At 41.9% G+C, this 12,000-nt stretch overlaps 1 protein-coding gene across 1 annotated transcript in view; it reads left to right on the forward strand.

Annotated features, from left to right (window-relative positions):
• The window catches only part of LOC106813887 (serine/threonine-protein kinase RIO3-like), a 17,762-nt gene extending 12,950 nt beyond the window's left edge, over positions 1-4,812 (forward strand). Inside the window, exons 4-7 of the mRNA XM_014818132.1 lie at positions 1,016-1,168; positions 1,350-1,499; positions 1,922-2,092; positions 3,994-4,812. Of these exons, the coding sequence (XP_014673618.1) occupies positions 1,016-1,168; positions 1,350-1,499; positions 1,922-2,092; positions 3,994-4,278 (759 nt within the window). The 3' untranslated portion in view covers positions 4,279-4,812. The remainder of the gene's footprint in view (positions 1-1,015; positions 1,169-1,349; positions 1,500-1,921; positions 2,093-3,993) is intronic.
• Positions 4,813-12,000: the final 7,188 nt, after the last annotated feature.

Raw genomic sequence — 12,000 nt, forward strand, 5'->3', positions numbered from 1 at the left:
AATATCGTCATAACCCGTGGCTAGAGTATGACCCGGCCAAGGGCAAAGGGTATGACTGGTGTGCAGGCTGTATGTCTGGTAGTTTTTTCACCGGCACTACAAACTATCGTTTGGAAACTGTTAAAGTGTATGATGCTTCCGAGGGGCACAGAAAGATCATAGCAAAAAGAAATGCAAGGACCATGCCTGTTCACGAAAACAGTGGGGGCAAAAACACTAACTTAAGTAATGAACAAGGCCACAATAGCAAAACTGAATATCCTAATTAGAAATGCACATGCTATGGAAAAAACGGCAGGCCCTACCGATTACGGCAAGCCGTGCCAGCTTGACAAGGCCAAGGGGTTAGATGTCGGCAGCACTTACCTCACCGACAAGGCCTGCCAGAGGTTCATTATGGCGATAGCCGATACAAGGCGCCGGGAACAGTTTGGAGCTATAAATGAGGCCAAATTCCTTGCTGTGATAAGTGACGGATCCACAGATTCCTCATCAAAGGAGGCCGAAATTTTATTTTCGAATTAAAATTTAATTTAATTTTAATTTTAATCTTATGATCCATATCAAAGTTACGTGTATTTTATACAATTGAATGTCTTTTACAAAACCTTTCTGGGGGACACCCCTTGTACCCTGGGGGAGACCCCCTGTACCCCCTAGCAGAAGGGGGCTCCACCCTGCTACCCCACCTACCTCCTGGCAAATCACAATACTCGGCGCTCTGCGCCTAGTAAGAGTCCTTCGGCAGGACTAGTAGAATCTTGGAAGGACTAGTACATTTGTTCTTTTACTAGTCCTGTGGACTAATGAACTAAAATAGTTAGTATCTAACCCTGACATTACGTTACATTACATTAGCTTGCGGATGTTGCAATGTTTAATCAGTAGTGCCATTATATGAGAGTTCTAATGCCTTATTATAGATATATTGTCTTCACTCAGTTCACTGCCGTATGCATATGTATATTGTCCCCGGTGCCTGTTAATCTGTTTAATCAATGATTATTCACTACAGGTTTACAAGACTACTCTAAATGAGTTCAAGACGAGAGATAAATACATTAAAGATGATTATCGCTTTAAGGACAGATTTAAAAAACTGAATCCAAGAAAGGTGATTCGAATGTGGGCTGAGAAGGAGATGCACAACCTAATGAGAATGAGAAAGGTAAGATGTGTGTAGCTGATACATGTAGTTGTACATAAGCATGATTGCTCTACAATTAACTTGTTACTCAATTTTATTCCATTAGTGTGTAGTGTTGTATTTTACCCTGATAGGAAGCATAATGGGGCTTCATGTGAATTAATGAATTAATCAATGTGAAGCATGATGGGGCTTGTTGCAGGTTGGGATTTCCTGTCCAGAAGTTGTTTTCTTGAAGAAACACATTCTCGTAATGTCGTTTATCGGAACCGATCAAAAGCCAGCTCCGAAATTGAAAGAAGCCAAGCTGTCACACGACCAGCTCGAACAAGCATATGTAGAGTGTGTACAGGTACATGTATATTTCACTATGTTGCTCTCTCACACAAGCAGACAAGTATTCTTTACTCATAGACAGGCCCTCTCACTTTAACTTAACGGATGTCACTCTCAGTTTAAGCAACTTTGGATGAAGTGATTTTGTTATTATGGGAATACATTTATTTTTTGCCACACATCTGGTTTAGGTGAGAAATGTGTGATTGGCTGGGTTGTTGTGTTGTGTATATGCTTTCACAGTGTTGCATGACATGCCTTGTGGGCATCTACACTACTCAACTACACAGTCTGTTCTCATCACGTGTGAATACGTCAGTTATAGTGCGCTACTGCTATTGCAGGGAGGTCTCGGGTTGCAAACGTAACTGCTTCGAAGATATTCGGTTTCGTTCGTTCTCTCAGAGCTGACACATGACTTTATCGCAATCTTCTCAGATGATGAAGAAGTTATACGACGAGGCCGGCCTCGTGCACTCAGACCTCAGTGAGTACAACATCCTATGGCACCAGGGTCAACTCTGGTTCATCGACGTTAGCCAGTCCGTCGAGCCGCAGCATCCAAACGCGCTGGAGTTCTTGCTGAGAGACTGCACGAATGTCAGCGAGGTACGCAATCGTCACGCGAGCGAAAACGAAGCGGGCTCCCTTGTTTTTTTGCGTCGTTTTGCGCAACAAAAAACAAGTGAGCCTGCTTTGGATATTTTCTGTGTATGTAGCGCTGTATGCATTGCAATCATCCTCCCCCCCCCCCACTGTGCTGTTGCTGACTGCCGTTGTGTTAGGTTGGAAGTCTGCCTGCTCTGTGTTTATCGTTCATGCCTGTTATAGGTACCATGCTATGGATTTAATGGATAATAAGTTTTTTTTAATGGAAAATGTGTACATTCAACACTCGCACTCACCAGCAACTCGCCTTATCGCGCCTAGCGGACCAGACTATAAAATACGTGGCTTCAGAAATTCGGTATTTAGCATTCACACGAAAGAAATACGCGGCCCAAGAGATTCGGAATTTCTCAAGCACGGCAAATAATTAATAATCTGGGAAGCCGTGTATTTCAACAAATACCGAATGTATTTAGATTCCGTATTTCTTGGACTGCACATTTTGCCTCGTGTGAACGCTAAATACCGAATTTCTTGCTACGTGTGAACGCGGAAATTGTCTTCATTTAAATGCTATTGTCTTCACGGCATTGTCTTCATTAGCTCACCTTGACATCGTCAAGATGAGCTATTGCCATGGGTCGTCGTACGTCCGTCCTTCCGTCAACATTTGGCTACGGTCAACGATAATTCAGGAACCATTTGACCCACATGTTTGAAATTGGGCATAGTTGTTACTGCTATGCTCCCATAATATTAAACGTCCTATTTTGGAGCACGTCAGTCATGGGAATTGCCATTAGTCAGTTCAGGTTCAACGGATTTTGCTCATTTTTGGTATGTGAATGAATAAGGGCCAGGGGTTTTGATTTTTTTTTTTAATTATGCAAATTAGGTAGGTTTTGGCAATTATATACCATATTATGTTATAGACATGCAGATAACAGTCTGTGGTGTCACACTCGTCTCGTTCGTTTTACAAGATTTCATTGACAATATCTTTAATGCAAAATTGGTATTTCCTCTCCACACTGCCGATAAAACGTCTATATTAGAGTAAAGTTTTACAAAACATGCATAACCTATTTATTTCTAACGCCATCGCTAAGAAACATCAAAGCGGGTATAGCGCCATCTACCGTCACAAATTGTGGTTCATTTTGGTTTATAAATTATTATTGCGATATATACAGATGGCAACCGTGTGCTACCGCCTAGAAAAACTCATATGAAGTAAACACTTCCATGCAACCAATTAACCTTTGACAAAAGTTGTGTTATGGGGAAGGAAACACCATTGTCACGTGGTATATAGCAGCTACGTGGAATAAGCGTATCCTCTCAATCTTACACGTTACACATCGGGAGCTCCGCTTTTAGGCAGTGCCTAAATCTGAATATTATAAAAACGTTAAATGGCGATCATTTAGGTGTAACGCCATCACTCGCCCACATCTCAGACTTTCACATCTCAAACATTTATTTTCACATAAAAAATTACACATAATTATCAAGAGTATATAATGGGAGTTCTCCCATATATACTCTTCGTTTCTATAATGTACGTCAATGGTTGCTCAATTAAAACTGACTTCTTCTCACTCACTCCGTGCGTCCGTCCGTCCATCCGGCCGTCCGTCCGTGCGTCAACAGTTGGGCACAAATCTTAACCGCTTGACGTATGATATTCGGGACGTGGGGGGGTAATCCGAAAACAAGTTGGGATGTCGAAGCTGGGGGTTTGCTAGAATCCCACCACTCCACCACAGAGTCACCGCAGTAGATGTTAGATGAGCGCTGTCGCTCCGCGGCACTTGTTTGTGGTGAGCTACAGTGTCATTGACACTTTCATTTATGCTAGTGTCTTCATGCCATTGTCTTCATGCCATTGTCTTTTACAGTTCTTTACGAAGAGGGGCGCTGCGGACGTACTGGCGCCACAGCGGCTGTTTAACGAGATCAGCGGACTCGACCTCGCTGAGGGAGAGACGGGCGACTTTCTCCTGCAGCTGCAGCAGTTCCAGAAGCAGCGTTACCTTCATGAGAGAGCGCACGAGGCATCCGAGGACTATCCATTTGATTTCTTCTTCGAGAAGTCTTGCGCCGAGCTCAGCCAAGGAGTCACTAAGAAGGGCGAGGGAAGCGCGACCAAGCCTGACGGGAAGATAGATGTGGACGAGATTTAGCGATGGCGGACATGTTCGTTTGATTTATACTCAACATTGTTTTAACCGTAATTGTGAGCAAGAATTATTGGCTAATGACCCAGGGCTAAAAGAATGTGTACGAAGAGAAGCAGCATAGGGTCGAAGAGTGAGGCAGTGCTATGTAGGGTGTTGGTGGTGCTAGGATCAAGTTGGTTGCAGCGCATGGCATTTAGTCTAATGGCACGTTATGTCGCTCTGGGGGATCTCTCAGTCTCGTCTTGTTTACGTTAACCTGGCAAATTTTTGCACTGTCTATATCACAGTATAAAGAAAATTGTTAGTTTAATTTTGTAAAAAGTATTTAATGAATGCTTGTGATGAGGGAGCATGTAGTACCAACTTAATTTAGCACATCAAAGGTTTACTGCAAATCGAGAATTAAGGGTCACCCTTTCAAAGTTTGCACTGGTTTGGTAGCCACATTGATAGGTGTGTGGAGATATATTAGTTATATAAGTTTTAAATATATATTATCAAGAGCATATAAAGAAGGAGAGCGTACAATGGTGAAATGCTGAAACCATGTTGCAGTATTAGTCGAATTAATAAACTTTCCCCGTTTTATTTTGATGATTCTTTGCACTATTATTGATCAGCTGTCCTACCTTGTTAATTTAAAACAACCCGCATGTCGCTACGATGCCCCTACGCTGAGATAATGAGCGGTGAAAATCTGGTATTTTCGCCGAAAACCGACACGAGATCAGTGTTTACTGCGACTGTCTCTCGCTTTGAGATAACTTCGGGGAAACCTCGCGTGTTTCCGTCAATGATTGACAAATGGAATGAATGACATTGTTATTGATTGCCATAGTGATGACCCCCACCTGTGCCCACCTCACGCTGGATGTATAGTAATCTCTGTAGTAATGACGTGAGTCAGCGCTACCATGGCGCTACACAGCGGCGACCGGAAGCAGTACTCTGGCCACAAAGCGAGAGTCAGTCGCAGTAAACACTGATCTCGAGTCGGTTTTCGGCGAAAATACCGGATTTCCACCGCTCATTATCTCAGCGTAGGAGCATCGTAGGTACAAGCGGTTTGTTTTATATTACTAAGGTAAGACAGCTGATCAATAATACTGGGCAAAATTTCTTAATTCGACTAATAATGCAACATGGTTTCACCATTTCACCGTTTTACGCTCTCCTTCTTTATACGCTCTTGGTATTATGAATTATCTGTTGGATAGTCATGAAAAAAAGTGGTAAAGCTATCAATTGGCTAAATTAATTATTGCTAATCGAGAATTTTATTTCATAGTGCATAGCACACGTTACACAATATACAAATGTAGGAAAAGTTTCGAAACGATGCAAAAAGTTAGCAGTCGTTTTACTTTAGTAATACATACTGATTACAGATTTTCACATTGCATAAGACTGACTTCTATAACGTTTGTTACAGCGTATAGGAATTTTATGCATAAAATTCTGATATAAATGTTACCTTACATACTTGCATTGATGCTGCACTTATATGTTGTGCTCTGATGCTTAAATATTTGTTGTGGCTAGCAAGCTTGTGTATTAAAGTCAATTGGTATCATGTTATATGAGATTTGAAATTATTTCATTATTTAGCCGACTAGTGTCATATAGATTTCTTAAAAGGAAGATTATACTACGGTAATTTTGAGAAATTAAGTTGCACATCTCCACAACAGAATGAGGAAAGAATGGCTGACACCGGAGAAAATCGGATGCATAGTCGGTCGCATGTTGCTATGCAGGATACCAAATACGAAAAACACTGTCTCAATATCAACACAAACCATCTTTATCACATGAGAGAACAGGCCTAAGTGTGTGTGTGTGTACAGCAAGGGGGGGGGGGGTACGGCTTAAGATTAGTGAATGGTGTTACTTCTGTTATCTGCACCACATTTCTAACGTTTGCTATTACACATACCTCAAGTAACAAATACATCTAATAGAGACTTTCTTTGCGCCACCACTCTGCGTTACCTACTCTCTTTGCATAAAGAACAGCGATCAGTATACGCAAAAAGTAATAGCAATCCAAAATATAAAAGGCAGCCAAAACCAGAAAGTAGCCTCGTAAATATACTATTAATAGTCTTCAAAGTATATTATGATATCGAAGAAGGAAAGAGACAAGTTGATCAAATAGACAGATCAACGCTACAGATAACATTAGAAAAAACCTCAAATTTGCAATTTACTAAAGCAGAAGGGAGAGAATTCCAACGCGGGATGACAGACACAAAGAAGCTAAACTGGGATTCTCAGAAGACGGCACATGTCGAAACCAATGATAACGCTCAGATGATCGAGTGCAATGAACACGCTTCATCAAGCAAGATGGAATGCTCATCCCGGGGGGGGGGATGGCACTCCCTACAAAATATGGTAGGTGTGTGCCACTTGAAAGATGGAAACTAGGGTTTGCTGGATTTCAAGCATGATGCTCCAGAGCTGGACATGTTTGCAAGAAGTGGTATCCGGAACTGGACATGTTGGCAAGAGGGGGTCTCCGGAACTGGCCATGTTTGCAAGAGAACTCTACAACTCCAAAACTAGGATTTGCTTAAAAAAGAAGTCTCCAAAATTAACTGCTCCTATACAAATACACAGTGCTAGCGCAGCCTACACACGTCAGTGTATGTGGGACTGTCGTGACTGTGCACCGTGAGCGATCGACAATCTCAAGCGCTCACCAGCCATGGTACGGTATATATAATTATAGTGTAATATGTACTGTGAGTGCGGCGCTGTCGCGGTATGTGTCCCGTGCACGTATGTTTCACTGCTTTTTGTTGTTTTTTGTCTTTTTTGTTGAAAAAAGTAATAAAATAAGAAAAGGCAGTAACATGTACACACTCTGCGACCATGGCAGCACTACGGCATACCAGGCCTTGGGGTATTGGAACGGGACCGGAATCCCCGAAATACAGAAAATTTGCCAAGGGACCAATTAAATCATCAATGAGAATTCATGCCATCATTCATGGGTCTCCGGAACAGAAAAAAGTAGGACCTATGCTCCGGGACGGGAAATATGTGAAAAAGGGGGTCCCGGTATGGGAAATTTGGAGGTGAAAATGGAGGTTATAACACATGCGGCTAAACAGAGGAATTGCTGCGACCTGTAATGGAAAGATAAAAATAGAATTCGTGCCGTTTCTCAGGACTGTCAGTATTAGATATCTCACTGACTGTACTAGCTTACATTATAGTTTATTTTCAAAAGATTACAACGTTTGCACTCTTTATAGAGGATTTTCCGAATATTTGCAAACTTTCGCGAAAAGTTTCTTGTTCAAGTAGCGTTCGTGTTGTATTCGGAGCAATTCCTCCATATACAGTTTAGCCGCTGAATGGCAACATCACTCCAACCACTGATTAACTCAAAAACATCAGCTGATGTTACGTTTTGACACAGGAAGCCCGGCATATGGGAAGGGGGAGGGAAGAAGAGAAAAAGAAGAGAGATGGGCACTAGGTTTTGCTATCAATCGAGTTGTATATGTGTGTCATATCTTGTCAGACTTGAGAAACGTCACGAATTCTATATTTATCTCCCAATCACAGGTCGGAGCAATTCCTCTGTTTATCCGCATGTGTAACCGCGGTTCCCCCCTCCCGGGTGCTCATCAAGCAAGAGGGAATGCAAACAACCTGAAAGCACGTTAGCAACCTTCATGTATCTTGTATAGACCTTGTATCTTAGGTCCCTCTCGTCTTTCACAAGGCACTCTAAAGGCCTATTTACACGATGCGTCCTAGACATACGTCTAGGACGTACGTCCACACTGCACCGTGTATGACAATGCAAATGTATGACCCTTGCGATATCGGATGCACAGGACGGATGTTCTAATTTCTTCCAACATTGCGTTTGCATTGTCATACACGGTGTACGTTCTAGACGTACGTACGTCTAGGACGTACGTATAGGACGCATCGTGTAAATAGGCCTTAATGCAGGTGCGGGGATTATCTAAAGAAACAGGAAATTATGTCTACCTCCAGTTCTTTAGATATTAATACTTCGAATTGACAATATCTTTTGTACGTGCTTAGCTCTAGTACTATATAGCCCGCGTACAGTTGCCGCAGGGCTATAGAACATTCTAATACGAATGCTAGGGACCAGCCCGCTGACAGCCCATAGAAGTTCATAAATCGAATGTTCGTTCACAAGAAATACTGCAAGCAGACCATTTCAACGATAGTTAGAGGTTAAATTTTAGTTGGAGATATAACGTAATTAAGACATAGTCACTTCGGATAAGAGGCATTAATTGCCTACCACAGACGTTTTAACTTTTATAGCTGCGAGTAACCGTAAATAAGTTGGTCCCGAGCACAGGCACTTGAAGCGTTTCAATAAAATATAATGCTAACAAAATACGAAATCCATAAACTACCAAATTCTTAATGTTTCTATACTCTCTTTCACCTATTATTGCCGACAGTTTCCTGTAAATTCTGTCCAAATCCTACGTCCAACATACGCTGCCGGCGGCCATTGCTCTCGCGGCTGCACTGTTGCACGCTCACACTTATATATATAGGCAAGAGTAGATAATAACACAAGAGTGAGACACCCGATTCCTGCATTTTTAACCGATTTTTTTCATCAAAATTTGCCACCAATAAAGAAGCAAGTGTATACGTTCCTCAGCTAATTATGACCACTAATCACTCACCTTTGTGGTACTGATATTTGTTTACATTTATTTGATAGCGTATTGCTGTAAATCGTAATCTTGCACGAGCTGAATTCGCACAATTTACAGCTATTGTGTGAGGTGTGAGGTAGACAAAATTTGAAGCTATAGTGGTGCCAATATTTAGCAACGAACTGTTTCCAAATCATTCGTGCCCCGATAGGGTTGAGAGACAATCTAAATTTTAAATTTTGATCTCGTGAGGAACCGCGAGACACGCTCAGTTATTGTGATTGCAACACAAGAAATTGACATATTATCTTACATAAGTAATAATACAATAATAACAAAATTCTCTGTAGTAGTTTGCAGTAAGTATCACATTACGCACGCTGCAGGTAATCAAGTACATTAAACCCCTATCGGGGCACGAATGATTTGGAAACAGTCCCGTTGCTAAATATTTGGCCGCCACTATAGCCTTCAATCTTTGTCTTAACACCTCACACAATAGCGGTGAACTGTGCGAATTCAGCTTGTGCAAGATTATGTTTACAGCAATACGCTAGCAAATATCACTGTTTAGCACGAATATCAGAAATACCACAAAGGTGAGTGATTAGTGGTCATAATAAGCTGAGGAACGTATACACTTGCTTCTTTATTGGTGGCAAATTTTGATGAGAAAAATCGGTTAAAAATGCGGGATCGCTTCTTTATTGGTGGCAAATTTTGATGAGAAAAATCGGTTAAAAATGCGGGAATCAGGTGTGTTACTCTTGTGTTATTATCTACTCTTGATATAGCAGGTAGGAAAGCGGGATCGCAAAATTCGCTCGACGCTCGCTTGATTTCACACTTTCACAGCACGAATACACATCCAACAGTTTCCATCTTTGTTTCTATGTCAAGAACAGTGTTCACTTGTTAAAAAAACATACTGTCTCTGTTCCTAACCGAGCTGTGTCACGCAAAATCACACAAAGACTGACGAAATTCTCGCGTTCGCGAACCTACATTTTCACGGAGAGAACATTTCTTGCAGGATTTCACGAGATATCTCTGGAGGGAGTAGGTAAGGACAAAGGGCAGAGTTATAATTCGAACAAGTAAACATTTATGTACACATAGATACCAAGATGGGAGCTGTTGGATGTGTTTTCGTTCTGTGATTGTGTGAAATGAAGCGAGCGTCGAGCGAATTTCGCGATCACGCTTTCCTACCTGCTCTCTTATTCATGTTGTTTGTCCACGCAGCACAGGGCGGGCGTGCGGTGTACTTGTGTGTTGCAGATGAGCATTTGGCCGGCATTTACAGGTGATTATAGGCGAAATAGAGTCGAGAAACATTAAGACTTTGCCTTTGGTACATTTCGTGTTTATTTACCATTATTTTTTTTTATTGAGACGTTCCAAGTGCCTGTGTCTGTACTATAGCCAATACTGCAATAGGCCTACTAGTACTAATACTATAATTACTATAGCCGTATAGGTATTAGCTCTAGTAACTATAGCCCGCGTACAGGACCTGCGGCGGAGCGGAGGGCTATAGTACTAGAGCTATATAGGTATAGACTATAGTATAAATAACAATTCTTTCATATAATCCTTTAGCCCATAAGTTTATCATCTCCATTTTTCATTTTCCAAAACAATGATAACCCCATTAACCTTTCTGTTCCGCGCGGGATCCAGAATACATCTCAGTCTAATCTTTATGAAGTTACGTTAGCATAATAACGCAAAGATGCAATGGAGGCTGCCATCTTGGACCTGTCTATGTAGATAGGTTTCCTATCTTTTGACTTTATCACTTTGCTCACTTTATTTTATATTTACGAAGAGACGAGGAACCCATCTATCGACCGCTGCCACGTGACCTAAAGCCTGCTGTTTTCGACCCATCACCTATCATAACATGTCAAACTTTATTTCGTCCGGTAGCGTAAAATCAGTCGCTTTCTACCGGTCATACGTGGATACATTGGAGAGTTATAACAACCCGTCACGGGTTTCGCCCGGTCATGTATATTCGCAATGGAGTACACCCGGTAACCGATAGTGGCGGGGATTAATTTTATGTGATACTAGCTGCGGGTACCCGCCGGCGGGTAAAGCGGCCTCCCAAATTCATATACAAAAAGGGACACGAATAGGACGATTGTTGCGGTTAAAAAGCGACAATAACAGTGCAGCCAATTAATATTTAGAATGAGTTACATAAGATAATAAGGCATGGAAAAACGAAAAAGATCTTTACGAGAATTATATAGCAAACCGAACTTAGAACCCCTGGACCAAATAGAAAGGTGAAAATTGACAAAAATTATTAAAACATGTAGGAATGGTGACTTGTCATTTGAAAGCCTCGGGATAACGAATGTTTGCGCTTATCTGGTGGGAAATAATTAGAAGTTGCCTGGCGGCCTCCAACTCTTGAAGGCTCACCCACGACAGCTATCCCATTGCCCGAGCCTCGTACATGAAAAAAGGAATAAGGTACAGTCAGGAGGTATAATGACAATGTTGTCATTATCAGCTGCCATATGAGCTAGATAGAGACAGACGGAGTGCCAACCATGCACATTGAAATGAAAAAGTTCCTAGATGGAAACGGCAATAGCTTTCGAATGGTACATTCAAGCAGGGAGATCGTAACATCTGAACGAAACTCTGAGGCTGATTGAGTAGTACCGAACGGTGAAAGCGGTGCTGTTGTGTGTTTCCAGTATGGTTCGGTTCACATACCAGCACCGAGAGTGATGGAATGGAGTTTTGCTCGCGTGGGGCAGCACTGTAACAGTCATGGCTGACATGTGACAGAATGGACGAATGAGGGGTTTTCACGGATTTCGGGATACGTTTGCAGGTTTTTTGCATCCTAGCGCACATGCCTGGGTAAAGAGATGCCCTGTGAAAATTGCATCACAGACCTGGGCTGGCCGCCTAAGGAGAGACATACATACATACTACATCATACATAGAACAGAGAGACATACGAACCAAAATATATTAGATAACAAGGATGCCGATGCCAACGGTGTATTCATCCTCTCACAACAAA

This window comes from Priapulus caudatus, unplaced genomic scaffold (genome assembly GCF_000485595.1).
Source record: "Priapulus caudatus unplaced genomic scaffold, Priapulus_caudatus-5.0.1 Scaffold839, whole genome shotgun sequence".
NCBI lineage: Eukaryota > Metazoa > Priapulida > Priapulimorpha > Priapulimorphida > Priapulidae > Priapulus > Priapulus caudatus.